Source organism: Pagrus pagrus (genome assembly GCF_965226575.1).
Source record: "Pagrus pagrus genome assembly, chromosome: 8".
Classification (NCBI taxonomy): domain Eukaryota; kingdom Metazoa; phylum Chordata; class Actinopteri; order Spariformes; family Sparidae; genus Pagrus; species Pagrus pagrus.
Window position 1 is genome coordinate 17,994,339 of NC_140192.1, and position 16,914 is coordinate 18,011,252.

The window sequence follows — 16,914 nt, forward strand, 5'->3', positions numbered from 1 at the left end:
CACTTTTTTTTCTCTCTTTCTTTTACAGCCCAGGGCTGATAATACCACCCGGTACCATGTGACTCTTAACTCTTTCTCTCCCGTGTGCCCGTCAACTCAAAACAGATGATGATGGCTGTGCGTTTTTCTCCCACCTGTGGTTTTTGATTTTTTTTAATAAGGAAACCAAGAAACCCAATTTTAACTTTTAGGAGGAAACATTAAACATACATAATATCCCCATATGGACCACAATAAACACCACGACACAGCACGCACAGCCAGGCACACTCCAGTACCTATATGGGAATGTTATAGGATTATTGTAAGAGTATTACAAGGACACAAAAGTCTTAATCAACCACCACTAAACACACCACAACTCCTGTTTAAATCCTTTGCATGAGGAGAAACACATTGAAGCACAACAGAGCGGATGCACACCAAAAATAATGTCTTTATATTTAATAAAGTTTTTATATTTTTTAGTCTCTGGAGCAAAAGAAGGGCGTTTTTCAGATGGGTTTTATATAGTTAAAGGTCACATTGAGAACATTTTAATGTTGGAAAAAAAAAAAAAAAAAACCCAACAGAGCTCGTAGAAAGGTGCAGATTAAAAGTATTTCCAAATAATAAATGTACCTTGTACCTTAAATGAAATGAAGTTTTAGTCCTTGAGTCCTGCTCCATCTATTTAGAGTGCTGAGGATGAGTTCAGGAGTCTCACAGCCTGCAGGAGTGAAGCTGCTCTGTAGTCTGCTGGTACGGCAGCGGATACTTCTGTATCTTTTGCCAAATGGCAGCAGGGTGTTGTCTTTTAGTGCCCTTTGGGCATCACCGATGTCGCTGATGCGCTGTAGAGCCTTCCTGTCCTGGGCTGTGCACGAACCACGCCAGTTTGTGATGCTTCCAGAGGTTGGTACCACGTGGTATTTCTGTTGCGTCAGCATCAAGAGTCTTGGTAGTTGCCAGTTTGCAGGGAAAAAATTTAAAACTGGCTGACTGTTCTGCCTTAATGTCGGCTAGCTAGTGTTGGCAACGTTAGCTAGTGTACAAACTGCAAACCCCTTGAAGGGGCTGATGACTCACACACCAGCTTTGTTGTGACGTCAATGCGATGTTATTTATTTTTCAGTTGTTTTTTTACATTTAAAACAAATCTCCATCTACTTCATTTATTTAGGAGAATGTTGTTTTACAGTGAAACTCCAGAAATGTTTTGTGAACGACACAACTTCACCTGACTTTCCGCTGGTATGAGGTTTTAAATAGAGAATGACTTAGTTTTCATTTTTGGTTGAACTTATCCTTTGATGCAAATTGATCAATAATCATTATCTAACTCTCAGAAACAGAAAATGTCCGTCTGATCCACTAAATCCACTACGGATAAAAGGGAATAATTACGATGATCGTTAACACAACAGTGGAGACTGTGTGTGTGTGAAGTGCAGCAAAAGAACAAAACATAAAAGAAAGAAAACAACTTGGAGGGAGGGAAGCTGTTGATTTATTTTTGCAGCTGTAAGATAAAATGCACAAGCACCGCAGTCGGACCCACTGGAGGTTTCTGACCCTCCTCCGTCCCTTTGTGCAGGAAAAACTCTCTGTGAGTCAGTTTGAGATCATTTCTATAATTACAACCACTAATAGCAGTAAAGAATTTTGCAGAGCTTTCCTGTGTAATGGCTGTCAGGTTTCGGAGGGCTATTTGGACACAACACAGGGCTCTAATAAACTCTGATTGCCTGACAAGGAATTGCAAGCTTGGCACTACAGCAGGCCTGTTATCTTATAAGTGTAATGAAAGAGAAAAGGGAAAGGCTTTATAAGAAAGTGACACTACTAATTTCTGGACGGGAGACTGTAATCAATGTTACCGATGCAGATGTCTTACGTAGAGAGGCTAATTAGAGTTAAAGCTGATGCTGGATTGGTCAGATGTCTGTGGGCAGACACAATATATTTAGTCAGAAAAATAAAATTTTGCTGGTTAACGTTTCTGCAAACCACTAAAATGGGCAGTTATACATGACACATGCACCGTGACATTGACATTTTTTAACAGTATGTGTCATATCACATTCACGTTTATGTCAGGTGGTGGTCCTGAAGTTAAGCAAGGCAACAGCGATATCTAATGGATGCAAGCATTACAATAATTAGGGTTTTACACAAATTCGAATCAGATGTATCATTTTAAATGTATTTTTAACACCTTCTAGGCCAAATTGGGCGCTCCTATTGTGTGCAGGGTGAAGGAGTGGTTTAAAATTTGGGGAAATAAACTTGTTTGCTTTCCTGTCGAGAGTGAGATGAAAAGATGGACACAAATCTGAGAAACTTGTGATTTCTATTTACAATGGTTGTGTTGCCTTCAGTCACTGCGGGGGCGCCAAATCGCACAAAATACCAGCTTTTAACACAATGTTGCCAAAATTTGGGCATTGCTGGTTGTTACGATTCATTTATTACAGCTAATAAAACAGTGTTTGCGGCTGCGCTTACAGTTTTAAAGTTTTTTAAAGCCCTTTCAGATCAGCTTTGGAGTGAATATTTTGTTCTCTCGAAATAACAAAGCTTGTTTTCTCATGAACAATTTATCTCGTTACCACATGACAAAAGGCAGACCCTTGAGATAACAAGATCATTTATTTGGAGAAAACAACTTTCAGCAGGATCACTGAAGCTCACTAGAGTACGAAGTGGCAACCGCGCTACTCTTCTCCTTAAATGATGTGGACTGATCTTTAACACAAAGACCTATACAGTCGTTGCTTGTGTTAGACTTTGACTGAAGTGCAGTCTGGTGTCTTGATCCACAATTGGTACTCACTAGTTCACTTATAGTTCACCTACCCTCCAAAAAATGTATATGTGTCTCCGCCCTTAAGATTTAACTCAACCAACGAGACAATTGGTGCTTCAGGCATGCATCTGAGAAAGGTTTGTTACTTAAAGTCAAATGATCTGCGTTTTCATCGCGCTCTATTTATTTTTATTGTGTTTGAGTGGAGAGTGTTTTTGATCTCCAGGTTTGCTATTTGACTCTGAACCGTCCACAAACTCTTTATTGTCTTTACGGTCGCAGACTCCTGCTCTTGTAACTCTAAAGTATCCCCCGCTGCGCCGGCCATTGTCATCACGTGAATTATATAAACAAGCTATCTCATGTTCCCCACAGATGTTCTGAATACATTTTCCTCCTCAGTACTTTTTACAAGAGGTGGCAGCGGTCCAACACATGACAGCAGCTATCAATTAAAGAAGAAATACGCTTCAAAATCGGGATCCAAGTCACTGCCAAGTGCAATAAATATAAAGAGATCTGCGCGAGTGACACTGGTGCAGGGAAAAGCTGAAAACCAACTGGAGTTTCACATAAGATGCTGACAGAGTGATGCAGGTTAAAGCACAAAAAGGACATACTGGGAAACCCCATTCGAAATGAGTTTTAAACAGCTGTGACAAGATGTTAATGAGTATAAAGTTATCTGAGACGACAGCGGCAGCAACTGTGAAAGTTAAAATGGCAACAGATGCGTTAAAAAGGTAAAAACAATGAAAAATGCTGCAGTTTCTCTGATGACCACTAGACACAGGCTCCAAGAAAGCAACAATTTTATGTTGGTGACCCAGAAAATCCCCAATTTATTTATTTTCCAGCTTTGGTCAGTAGCAGAAGGTTTACGCTGCAACATGTCTCTTAAGAAATAATGTGTTAAATCACTGATGCTACGGTGTTTGTTCCCCCTTTAGCAGAGTTAGGGCGTCACTTGCAGTATGGGTGGCAGTATTGGGAGGTCTATGGATTCACACTAAAGTATATCAGCAACAGTTGTATCTGAATTTATTAAAGACATTCTTTGTTGGCAGAGGATCAGTGAGTCTCAGTGACTTTGATGATCTATCATTAGCATGCTAACTTCAACATTCAGCCTACTGCTCAAACAAAGTTCCCGGTCCCTTCTTGCTGTTTGGTTTTGCATTTTGTTGTTTCTACAGTAAACAGCTGAGCAGAAGCAGAAGTTAATACTTTCCACCTGTGTTCAAGAATAATTGAATTTATAAGAGGAGGCTCAGATATTAGGCTAATTCCTGCTCTCACAGTTGGCCTACGAGAAAACAGAGGCTGAGGACTTTTAATGCTTCAGTAGCCCAGAACTTTGGTCCAAGTCCAAGTGTTTTAAAGTGGTTTGAATGTATACACTAACCATTCAATATCCATATACACTTTGTATTGATTAAAACATAAATATCCATATCTACATTATAATTATCCCAATCTGACACCTGCAAGTTAGTTCCCGTCCTACATCCATCTTGTCTTACCGTGTCTTTGTCCAGGTCAAATCAAGCTGAAGAGGTTTTCAAAGGAAAGTTTTTTTGTGGTTTCCATCTGGTCCTGATGCAGCAGCTGTTGGTCCCATATGAATGGAGTCTTTGGTCTGTTTATCACATGCGCAGATCATCAGTGCTCTCCTTTTGGTGAAAATTCAAAAACCATAAAAAAGGCACACAACAAAAGCGCACGGCGTGACATTCCAGTGAGCTAATGCTGAGTTGGTGTTTGCATGTGTGTGATGAGGGTTGTTCCTTCCAAGGGTTTGACTTTGTTAACCCTCCATCTACATCTGCCCACGTACACACCTGAGCTCACAGCACAGTCAAATACAAACTGCATTCTGTATCTGTATTCTGTGATAAAAGAGAGAAAAAAAGCTTGATACATTTGATCATACATCACCCCCCGATTACTGATGTACCCTAGAGCAAGGTACATAATCCCCTTAAATTGACGACAGCTCAGATTGGGGTTGGACTTGGCAGATAATATATGAAGGTGCAGAGTGGTGTGGATTTGAGGGGGTAGTTTGACATTTTGGGAAATATGCTTATTCAGGCTTTTGCTGACATCACTTCAATTCACAAAGGGGCCAATCTGTTCTTCACTGAAAGTTACTGTTTTGCCCACATTATCCTGCTGGTGCTCTCCTTATCGACATGACAAAATGAAGATGAGAATGTAAAAAACTGGTGATCAATTCTGTTCTGACGCATGAGTTGGCAAAATCCATTGACTCCTTTTGTTCCAATGATAACGAATCGGTTTTCTCTCCTCTCTTATTGGCAAGAAACAGTGTGCATATCATTCATCTTAATGTCCTCTGTGCTTTAATGCACCTCTGTTGTGTTACCTGTGTGAGTGTGTGATTGGCTGCAGGTGTGTTTAGCTGATTGAGTGAATGTTGATTGGTTCCAGCCAGTTTTAAGGCCGTCTGCTCCCAGGTCCTGTCTTCTCTCCTCTCTCAGCATTCTAGTTCTTTGTCTAATATATTTTAAATAAACCTGTAAAATGGCTACAGATACTTTGTTGCTGGTGGTACTTGGGAGCTGAGACGAGTCTCTTGTCATGTCGTGCCAGGGTTCCCCCAAGGTCATGCTGCATGATAAATCTTGTGACTTTTGACTCAACTTGGCAAAATCAAAACTTTGGATAGAATTAGGAATTTGATTTTAACACCATGTTTTGTCAATGACCTGATATCCTGATATAAGATTAAAATTATAACCCTTATTTTTCTGACAACAGATTTACTTTAAATCAATTCCCACATGAGCAGGAGGCAAACGTATGTCCTGATCCCACTTGGGACTTGTTGGTCTTGAAGTGGAGCATTATAGCCAAAACTTGAGACTCACTTCAGTCTCACCTTTTGAACCAGAGTGACTGTGTGTGTTCTTGCAAATTGGTATTGCTTATGGCTCAGTGAGGTGAGAACAATCTTCCTGTTGTTTTCAGGTGATTGAGCGGAAACAGAGCTGAATACAATGCACCACTGATAAACTGAAAATGTCTCCCTTATGGTTACTCAAAGGTTTTATCTTGCTTTTTGGTAGTGTTTCCTGTATCGTACAAGAATTAATGGCACAACATTAATTCCACTGAAGAAGAAAAAAAGAGCTGTGATACTGGCAGCTATGCAGACGTGACCTATAAAGATGTGAAGGAAGTCAAAAAGGCGCCAAAATGATTATTTAAAGGATAAAACCAACAATGAGTCTGACTTTCAGTCCGTTCTGACTTCCCATGCCTACCTTTTGTAAGTCTTTTCATCTTTAAAAAGACTCAGTTATTACCTCAAAGAGCTGGACACTCTGGCGCTGTTCAAACAGGAGGAAGTACTGCATTTATTGGGGACTATTTTCAGCAGTGGATTAATCTGCATTTGGTGCTCTGGTGAGTATTTGGGGCAGCAGGACAGTCTATGTGGGACTGAGTGAGAATACTCCACTACTATTACTACTACAGTGTGTGTGTCTTCATGGTAAACAAGGAATATATCACCAACACTAATATATGTGTTTTTTAATAGTTTTTGGGCACCAGTGCAGCTCTATGGCAGAGGTGAATAAGATATATTACACACAATACATGTTACTAGTTACTTCATTGGTGGTTTTGTTTTTTTCCTGCAAGAAAAATAAAGAAAATCCTTTAAGAAACTTTATTAAAGCATCCAGCGGTTGTTTGTTGTTGCCGGGTGGTCTAGTGGTTGAATAGGTTGTCCGGTCATAAAAAAAGGTCACAGGTTTGATCGCCGCCACAGCTAATGTGTCCATCAACCGGCACGTGTCCCTGAGCTAAACACTGAGCCATTGTGTGGGAGCCTGGAGGATAAATCTCCATCGTGGACAGAAAAGTTGGCTTGCTTTTTACGGCAACATCCAGCTGTAAAGCTCTGACATGTGATATATACGTTTGAGCCCAAACATCTAACATACGTGAGCCTGACAATAGATTCATATCTGACGTACAAAGTCCCTCTCAGACTGACTCTTCCACATTGCAGCGATACTCTGCCCGTCATCCTTAACGAAGGACTTAAGTGGAATCATGCACTTCCTGTCATTACGATACCTCCTGTTTAAAGTGAAACGCTGGCCCTGAACAAAGTTTAGCCGAAACCCGCTGCCTGCTAAATTCATTTTTCATAAGGCTGGTTATGAGTTCGTGTCAGCCGCACTTCACGAAACAAAGACCACATGTGTCCATTTAATGCAAACCAGACGGGTAGATGGAAGCGACCAGCCTCCAGCTGCCTGCCTCCTCTGTCTGGCCGTGTGGGGAGCTATGAAAAATGACTCTGGGGAGGGGGACAGGGGGACTCACTGGGGGTTATTAGTGGGTTTGAGGGCATTAAACCTCAGTTTCTCCTTTTGGCATGACCCCAGATGACCCCTGGCAGACCTCGCCACAACAAAAAGGCCAAAGGGGTAAAGGTGGAAAGAGGGGAGATCAAAACAGACCCAGGAACGTGCATTGCTGCTGCTGCTGCTGCTGCTAATCTTGGTTTCCCTTTAAGGACCTCATGCCTCAGCATCCTCTGTGGTCAAATAATGAGTTTTCCAGCTTTGAGTTTACGTCAGCAAACAATTTGCTGCCGTTTCTGTGATAAAAACAAGTTTGATGTTGCGGGTGTTCAAGACTTTTGATCGCCAGCATGGTTGAAATACTTTGCATTTCAAAGCAGTTTGACCTCAGGCTGTGGCTTTAAGATAAAATACCTGCAGCTGCTCCAGAAATCTTACACAATTTAATTAAAACTTAATTTTATAGGAATACAGGGATTTGCAGTATTATAGTGGACTTACTGTACTTTATGGTACTTCTGTCTCCATTGATATTGTTAAAATAATTAAATACATGCAGAACATTTGAACATTTACGCAGCTTTCCTTTCACACGTTTAGTTTTCTAACCAACAAAGTTTTAAGTTTGTATCTGACTTCAGTAGATCAACGTTTAAAAGTGATGGGGAGTGAATATTTAAATGAATATTTTCATTTATAAAGGAATTTTCTTTTTAATTTATTACATTTATTTCACTGAATATCAATAATTGTAATATAATTTCAATTCATTGTCAGACTTTTTTCAGGCCCAAGATATCATTATTAGACAGACTTCTTTAAGCAGTAAGACTGACTTTGGACTTAACTTGCCTTGACCAAGAACTCTCGACTCGACTTGCCCGAGAAAGAATGACTCAGGACTTGCTTGTGACTGGACCAAAGTATTTGAGTCTGGTGGCTCCTAACCTGTACAATAAGTATATTAAAGGGGCAATATGCAAGAATTTTAGTTGAAAACATTTAAAAAATGCACTAAAATTCTCAGCACCATGTGAAGAAATAGCAGTTTTGGTATTATGACGTCTGTGTATTGTGTTGTAGCAATATCTGTGGAAGTTAGTATGCTAATCAGCTAGCCCTGGCCAGTCCAAAAAATCTTACCAGCAGCATAAACACCAGCACTCAACTGGTCCCTGAGCTCCCAGTCTGAACCGCTAGCTGCATGGCTAGCTGAGCTAACTAACTAATGGCAGCTACAGTCAGCAGCATCCAGCGGTTGCTCTGGTGATATGCTCTTCTCTATATGTATGAATGTGACAGGTGGCTAATTCTTACATATCGCTCCTTCAAGTGAACGTCCACCTCCACTTTGTTTATAGTCCTGAAATTACCCTTTTTCTTCTCTACCATACTGTGCAGTGCTGTCAGCAAGTTTTGGGTGTTATGTAGAGATGGTTCCCTCTTGTAACTTTAAAAATAGTAAGTAGTTGAGAGAAAAGAAGAAGTAGATACACAGAAGTTGGTTTGTTTGGATTAAGGGTTGTTTTTTTATTTGACTTTGGCCTGTAAAAGTGATTGTGAATGTAATTGTTTTATACAGAAAGATAATAATTCCTTTGACTGATTCATATTTACCGTATCTTTCTAAATCTCTTAGTACTGAATGCTTTTCTTCTGAAATATTTTGACCAAAAGTGGTTGCAAAGGAGTAGTAGTAGTAGTAAAGTAGTATCTTAAAATGACCTCAGGCTTCCTGTAACATAACTGTATTATAGGGTTCAGGACATTGTTGAAAAGCACTCAGTCAGTCAGTCTGATTAATTGCTCCGGCTGACCTCTTCCTCTGCCTTCTGCATTCCAAGTGGAGGTATCCCGTCTGTCTCACGGCCACCTCTGTGTCGTCTCCTCCATAAACAAAACTGTAATTCACCAGCGGGTTTGACTTCCACTGCACAGACTCAAACTCCCATGAACTGATGTGAACTTCAAGGGATGATAAGGAACTCAAGGCCTGTGTTGACCTCTGTTGGTGATAAGGAGGAGCTGCAACAACAAGGACCCACTGCCTTTAAGATACACACACACACACACACACACACACACACACACACTGAGATAGAGCCACCGTTCTAACGAGACATGGGTAGAGAGCATGACGGCTGCTTTTTCTGGATAATCAGGTCCACTTTAATGTTTTTAATAAGAACATTCACATAATTTAAAGCTGCTGTAAGTGATATAGTTTTTATTAAAATAAGTGTTAAATAGCTCTTTACTCAACAACAGTAATCACTGAGTATTTGGTCAGTAACCTATGTCTTTCCTCTCCCCGCTCATCAGGGCAGAGGACATCATCAATAAGCCGTTCTGTCTGCTCGTGAATGTGCAGTTCAAGGGCGAAGTTAGCTAAAACGACGACAGCGCTTACAGCAGTTTTACGAACAAGAAGCGAACATAATTCAACGTGTAGACAACAACATGAGATGCAGGATACATGTTCAGTCAAACCGTGGCTGTTACTCCACTCTTATCCTCAGCACTCCTCCTGGCCAGCGTCTTTGTGGTCTTTCCTGGAAAAAGTAACACTCTGAGCTTCTCTCTCAGGTTTTTGTTGGAGCAGGTGAGGAGGATCGCAGAAGCCACGCAATAAAACGACAAGCTGAGGAAGAGCATGTCCGCTCTCAGCCCAGAGGCGAAGATGGCATGGAAATAGTAGAGGGAGATGGTGAGCAATGTGGTGAGGTAAACCCAGACCAGAGCCACCGTCAGCCTGCAGACGAGCAGGTACGAGTCTGCAGCGTGAGAGCTGCTCTGCATGGCCAAGGTGTGTTTGCAGAGGTAGACGACCAGCCGCAGTGACGTCGGAAGCATGATCATCAGCGGCATCAGGGTGAGGTAGCTGATGAAGACGATCACATAAACATTGATGTCAACCCAGTTGGGGAGCAGAGGCTTTCTGATGACACACGCAGCCTTTTCTGTCACGTTTGGAAGAGTTTTGCTTTGGAAATGGAGGTAGAGGAAAGGGGTGAACATCACGCAGGAGGTCAGCAAGGTCACCACCATGGTGATGTTCAGGATGGTTGTGATGTTCTCCTTGAGCGTTCTAAAAAGAACCGAGGAGAAGCTCAAAACCCTCATGCAGTAGAAGACGCTCAGCCAGGCGACAGACCAGAAGCTAACGGAGCTGCTGCTGAGCCACATGAACAGGACGACACAGAAGAAGAAAGGTAAGTCCGGTCTACAGAGCACCCCGGCCCACACCGAGGCCACGAGCACGAAGGTGCAGATCTGCAGCAGGATGTTGCCCAGCGAGATGAAGCAGATGATGACGGCCACAGTTTTCACACCTCCGGACCTCCACTGATGCCGCAGCATGACCCCGAAGTTGAAGACGTTGGCGAGCACTCCCAGGACCAGCAGGAGGGCGGTGCCGCACAGCTTCAGATCAGCAGCTCCAAACATGGTTGCAGAGGCACGGCGCAGATGGGTCCTGCTTCATTCCTCCCGGCTTTGGAGCAGAATGGCATGCCCAGGGTCCTTGCACAGGAAATGAAAATACCCAGCATGCAAATGTGTTCCCCTCGAGTCACCAGTGAATGCTGCTGCATGTGAAAACAGAAATTAGACATCAGTTAGATTAGTCACCACACTGCTTTGTTCATTTATAGGACAGACCTTGAATATAAACTGAGCTATTACAGATTTGACCTGACATGCAGGCTGAGTGTATGGATGTTTTGTTTGTTTATTTCTGCTTCTTTATGTGTCTGTAATTGTTTTCATGGTGATGGGTTTTATTCCCCTATTCTGAGGTCAGGTCCTTTACCAGCATTTACATTTTATTCAGTTGAATTAACAACATCAACCTTCTTAAACATCAAATTTAAGGATTTATTAAGGACTTTCCATCCCTAATTCTCTCAAATTAGAGGACCATACATGGCAATAGAGACACAGATTAAGGCTACTTACTGTTAAAACACTGGGAATTTTTAAAACGAGAACTAGTGGGCTTTATAGAAGCAATTAAAAAGACAGAGAGGCTTGATTGTATAAACGCTTCTCAATTGTGCTGATGTGTTACAGTGAAATTCAAGTAGCTCAATAACATGAGAAAAAATGTGTGTCTGTGTTGAGATCATTTCTGATTGTTGAAGCTGTGGTGTTTTCTCCTCTGCAGGACTCAGAGGACACGCCTGACACTCGGTGGAAAATGAACAGGCTGCTGCCGGACAAACTTGGACAATGTCGCCCCCCAAGGAAACTGGCTCCACCCTCAACATCTCCACTGAGAAGAGCAGTCGAAGACAGAAACTGCAGATCACTGACCTCGAACCAGTCGGGTCCTCCAAGTCTGGAGCCTAGCATCACTGCCAAAAGCTTTTGTTATGACTTGGAAACTTGAGAATCTATAAACTTTGCTCAACAGAAATGTGGTGGATCCAAACTATAAAGTCTCTTAAGACTAATGCTGGAGTTAACTGATTTAGTTGCTTCCCGTCAGTCTCCTCCCGTTCCATCATCCTGTCTCTCCTCCACAGAGCAAAGACCCTGTTACTACTGTAGCCACAGATCCATTGTTCCTGAGGGCACGCAACAGGCCAGGGGACCTCGACCCTCATGGGAACACTTCACCCAATTGCCTCTCAACAAGACTCTGCAGTTTCTCTCAGCTTTGACACTCGTCTTTTGTTTCTTTTATTTTTAAATGACGACTAGTTTCAACCCTCTACCCTTGCGAAGAATTGCATTGGGAAATGTGGTGCAAATCATGAGGACATAAACAAATTTCAAAATCTACATGATCGGTGGTGATGACAGATGTTACCCTCTCCTCACTGCTGTAGACTCATTACGAAGACAGTCAATCACAGATTGCAGGCACCCTGAGCAGATAAAAATGTGATTATCTGAGCTGTGTTTACAAAATGTTGGGCCGAGCCAAGGCCGAAGGTCAGACTGCTCAACCAAGACGGCCTGCTTACTTTGAACTGTCACCACCATTTAAAAATCAGTGAGCCTCACAGCGAGGAGAGGCGGAGTTCTGAGCAGACGGAGGATAACAGGCGAGGACTGAAGACACCGAGGGAACGTGGTGGAAACGAAGCATCTGCAGCCTTCGGACTCTGACATGATGGAGCTCTATCTGGACCTGCACTCGCAGCCCTGCCGCTCTGTTTTCATGTTTGCCAAAGCGGTCGGGATTCCCTTTGAGTTTAAGCTTGTGGACCTCGCTGCAGGTAATCCCACACTGCCAGACAGACACAGGGAGAGAGTGGAGACTTTTTAAATTCACACATAGGTTTTTTTGAGATTTTAAGTTTACGTTCTGCCTTAAGAAAGTGGTTAATTCGAGCTTCTGTTCATGTACAGAAAGTTACCAGCTGTAGAGTTGAATGACCTGCAAACTTTGAACTGGTTACATAAGCTCCGGGCCCAGAGAGCTGCATGGATATCTGTCCTGCCATTTTTTTTCACCATGTTTGAGATTGTGGCTCGAGACACATTTTGCAGTGAGTTGAATGTCCTGCAGGATTTGGACTTTTGGACTTCGTTCTGTAAGCACGAACCTCTGGGCTATCAGTTTACATTTTCACATTTCACCCAGAGAGCTCAAAGTCTCATCCAGTAGGAGTTAACTCCTAGACGACCAACTTTACAAGCAAACAGTGGAGGAAAGTGTCACGGGTCGGAGGTCAAAGCATCCAGACAAAACATTCCTGCGTCCCTGAGGTGATCGAGTTCAACAGAGACATGCTGGGAAGGAAGATAAAGGAAACAAGATGCGTTTTCGAAGCAGATAAGAAGGAAACAGGGAGGGAGAGTTACAAAAAACAGCATATTTAGTTTGATGATTGCACAATCACATGTTTTATTCATCTCTTTTTCTCCTAAAGCCCAAGCGTCACTCAGTTATGTGCTATGTATTCATGTATTCAAACAAACTGCAAGCAGATGTTTTTTGCTCATTTTTACACATCTGTGATTCTCATTTATATGTTTGTCTCAGGGCAGCAGTACACTGAGGAGTTTGGAAAGATCAGCGTCATGAGGAAGGTTCCTGTCATGAAGGATGGAAGCTTCGTTCTGACCGAAAGGTACAACGGTTGAGGTTTTAAGACTGACTTAGACTGTCGATCAGTGTTTCCCAAAGCAGAAAACAGAAAACATTCACATTTAAGCAGCTGAGATCAGAGAATTTGACTTAAATTTCTTTAAAAACAAGTCAGTCCGATTACTCGGTTAAGATGGATACCTGTAAGGAGAAGTTTGTTGAACTCTTTCAAAGGCTGCTTTCAAAAATTCACAAGGGTCTGTTCACATTTTCCACCTCCCCACTTCTGCTTTTAAAGTATCTGCTGATGTATTTAGGTCGGCACTATTGGCCTCTCTACTTACTTACTGAAAGCTTTGAAAAGTTTCCCTGCCCATTCATCTGAGAGATATCAGCCAAGCAGGTGTATAAAGATTTGCAGCCTCTAGGTGACGTCCAAACAAGAACACTACAAATGTTGAAAAAAGTCTTTTGTCTACTTTTTAAACGACTTGTGTGAGAAAACACATTATTGTTAACTCTACACTCTTTTCTAAAAGAGGGAAACTGTATCAAAGGTCCAGTCAGATTGATCTGTTTTTTTTTGAGCATATCTGATTGTTGTTCTGAATAATATTGATGCTTTGGGGCCCCCATATCTGCAGCTCCTGAAGCTCTGGGTTGGTCCCCTAAACATCCTTTGGTTCCTCTTATTTCCCTCATGCCATCTGTGTTGCAGTGTTGCGATCCTGAAGTACCTGGCACAGAAACATTCGTCATCAGTGGCAGATCACTGGTATCCAGCCGACCTGAAGCAGCGAGCTTGTGTTAATGAATACCTGTCCTGGCAGCACATGAACCTCAGAGCTCATGGGTCAAAGGTCTTCCTGCTCAGGGTACGAGTTCCAGATCCACCTGGTGCTTTATCCTCACGTGGCCTGCTTCAACAGTTCAGACTTCAGAGTTCATGTGCTCGACCTGTTCCTTTTTGTAGCACTGAAATGTTTAGTTAAATAATAACTGTTCATGTGTTTGAATATATTGACATTATATTTAATGAATCCAAAATTACAAATCATCAGTCATTTGCAGCTGTCATCTGGGAATGATGAATACTTCACTGACTGCTGCCACTGACACTACCAAGGTCTGACTGATGATGGTGTCTCTCTGAGCAGGCTCTGTATCCCATCATCATGGGCTCTGAGGTCCCGAAGGAGAAGATGGACGCTGCTGTCGAGGATCTGAATCAGTCGCTCAACCTGCTGGAGGAGAAGTTCCTGCAGAACAAACCGTTCATCATTGGCGACAAAATCTCTCTGGCTGATCTGGTGGCTGTAGTTGAGATCATGCAGGTAATACTGTTACTATTTCTACTACTACTACAGTACTGCTACTAGCTGATATCTCCAAAACTTGGCAACTAAGCAATCTAGATGGATAAATAGCAATACAGGTAAGAGGGGAAATGTGTAGTTTTGATATTTTAGTGAAATGTCTTAATCTGAATTTATATAAAAGAGGGATCTTGACCCCAAGATTGCAAAAAACTTTTTTTGCGCCTTACAAGCTGTATGTGTTTCGCAGCCCGTTGGAACTGGCCTGGATGTGTTTGAAGGCCGGCCAAAGTTGATCGCCTGGAGGGAGCGGCTGAAGAAGGAGCTCGGCGAAAAGTTGTTCAACGAAGCTCACGAGGCGATCATGAAGGTGACCAGCCTGCCGCAGAAGATGCAGAGCAACAGCAACCTGGAGATGCTCATTCCAAAGTTTCGGAAGATTTTCAGCTGAATAAGTTTCTGTGTACAAACAGAAATAAAACGACTGGAATTGGTGTCAGAAATTATTTTCATTTGTTTTTAATTTTGTGGTTTTAACTATTTGGAATCCTGCAGCTGTGTCCGCATTATTAAAAAATCTTTAATGTGTTGTGCTGATTTATGTTAAAACTCATGTTAAAGATCACATTGACACAAAGAAATCCATGCATCCATCCGCATGTCAAATTCATACTCAAAACAAATAGGGGGCAGGATATCACTTGGGTGAACGCTAACTTCTGCTAACTGTAGCTGCCTTTAGCTGGCTACCCTTAGTCAGCCATGCAGCTAACAGTCAGGACTGGGAACTCGCAGCACTGGGGAAGTGTTGATGTCTACGCCGCTAGCACAGGAGCTTTGGACTAGGACAGGTTGTAGCTAGCTGGTTAGCATGCTAACTTCATTAGATATCTCTGCAACACAAATTATAGATATATTAATGTCAAAACTGATATTTCTTAAAATTTTGGTGATCATTTTAGTTAATTTTAGATTGTATTTATAACTGAAATCTTAGTAACTGCCCCTTTAACTGTCCTGAATAAATGCACAGTCACCACAATGATGATTTCAACACAATGAGGTGTGGTGCAGCAGAAGAAGAAGAACACAAAGTTTACCAAAACCACTGTCGTCAAGCAGATGTTCACAGCTACATTCCAGTTCTGCACACATGACCATTGCAGAGGCTGAGTCATTGTTTCCTCATGGGACAGTTTGTCCGATAAATTTTCGTGACAGCGGTCCACTTGTCGTGCTGGGAACAAGAAGGTCTTTATCGCCAAGAAAATCAGGGAAGAGAGTCAGATAGAAAACAGGAAACTTTTGGATTTGTTCTCAAATATTTACACTATATTATGGGGAGATAATCAGAATATCTGTTTATCAGTTTGTCAGCATGTTTATCTCTGCACACGGTGAGGAAATGTTTACTGGTTAAGTCTGTGGACTGATTTGAAGTCAGATCATTCTAGTGAGTGTAGAGCAGGCTAGTAGGGACAGCACTGACATCTAGTGCATGTTCTTGGTTAGTCCCCTTTAAAGGGGCACTACGTAGTGTTGGAGAAGAAATTTGACCTCAGAATTTTAATATCTACAATAATAATGAAGTAATAATACAAACTCAGAAAGAAACACTTAAAATAAAAGCTTATCTCAAGATCTTATTTTTAATTATTGCTGTTTTGTAATCGTTCCATTAACAATAATAATAACAATTAACAATTTTGCATTTTGCATTTTCTTTAAGTTCTAAATCAGCAGTTTATGCAAACCTGAGGTTAAGAAAAGCTCAGATGTAGTGAGCAAAAAGACATTATTTAAAGGGGCACTACTATATGTTGTTTTGGAGAAGAAATTCAAACTTAGAATCGTAATGTTTTTACAATATAATGAAGTAATTGTGGAAGAAATTATTGTATTTCATTGTAGAGAAGTGAAAAAATAAAAGGTTGATCAACAAAAAGGGCTTTGTTTTATTTAACAGAATGATAAACAGTATAACAGAGTATAACAGCGTCAGTCTGTTTCAGGTGAAAGGACAGAGCTCAGTTGACAGGAGTGGACTTGGTGAGTCTGACAAAGAGGCACAAAGACAGTCGCACATTTGTACATTTGTTGCTGAAACACATCAGAAAGAGAGCGAGGGAGAAATATTAGTGGTTGTGACTGATCACAATCACATCCACCTGCTTTGAGCTGAAAAGTTTCATGAGATGTTCATGTTCGTCTGTCGCCCCAACCAGCAGAGCAAGTTTCACAAGCATTAATGAAACGTACCGGGGACACCAGTTTACTTCAGGTCTGATGAAAACTTCAAGTTCATATAAAGTAATGATACATTTTGTTCCTACATTAATAGTACAAACTCAGAAATAGTTATTTTTACCATAACTGAATAAACAAGCTGTTCTCAGAGGAAAATAAGGTCCCCAGAGCACTGTT

At 41.6% G+C, this 16,914-nt stretch overlaps 2 protein-coding genes across 2 annotated transcripts; one reads left to right on the plus strand and one right to left on the minus strand.

Moving 5' to 3' along the window:
• Positions 1-9,498: 9,498 nt before the first annotated feature.
• Positions 9,499-10,581, minus strand: LOC311261891 (uncharacterized protein; the record flags this gene model as incomplete). Its single annotated transcript, XM_084360904.1, has 1 exon — positions 9,499-10,581. The coding sequence occupies one exon, from the start codon at positions 10,579-10,581 to the stop codon at positions 9,619-9,621; it is 963 nt and encodes a 320-aa protein (XP_084217030.1). The 3' UTR covers positions 9,499-9,618.
• A 1,559-nt stretch (positions 10,582-12,140) lies between these two features.
• Positions 12,141-14,996, plus strand: gstt1a (glutathione S-transferase theta 1a). The gene is made up of 5 exons (XM_084359347.1): positions 12,141-12,359; positions 13,130-13,217; positions 13,893-14,049; positions 14,332-14,508; positions 14,741-14,996. Exons 1-5 carry the CDS (start codon positions 12,251-12,253, stop codon positions 14,939-14,941), a joined length of 732 nt encoding a protein of 243 aa, XP_084215473.1. The 5' UTR covers positions 12,141-12,250; the 3' UTR covers positions 14,942-14,996.
• The last annotated feature ends 1,918 nt before the right edge of the window (positions 14,997-16,914 follow it).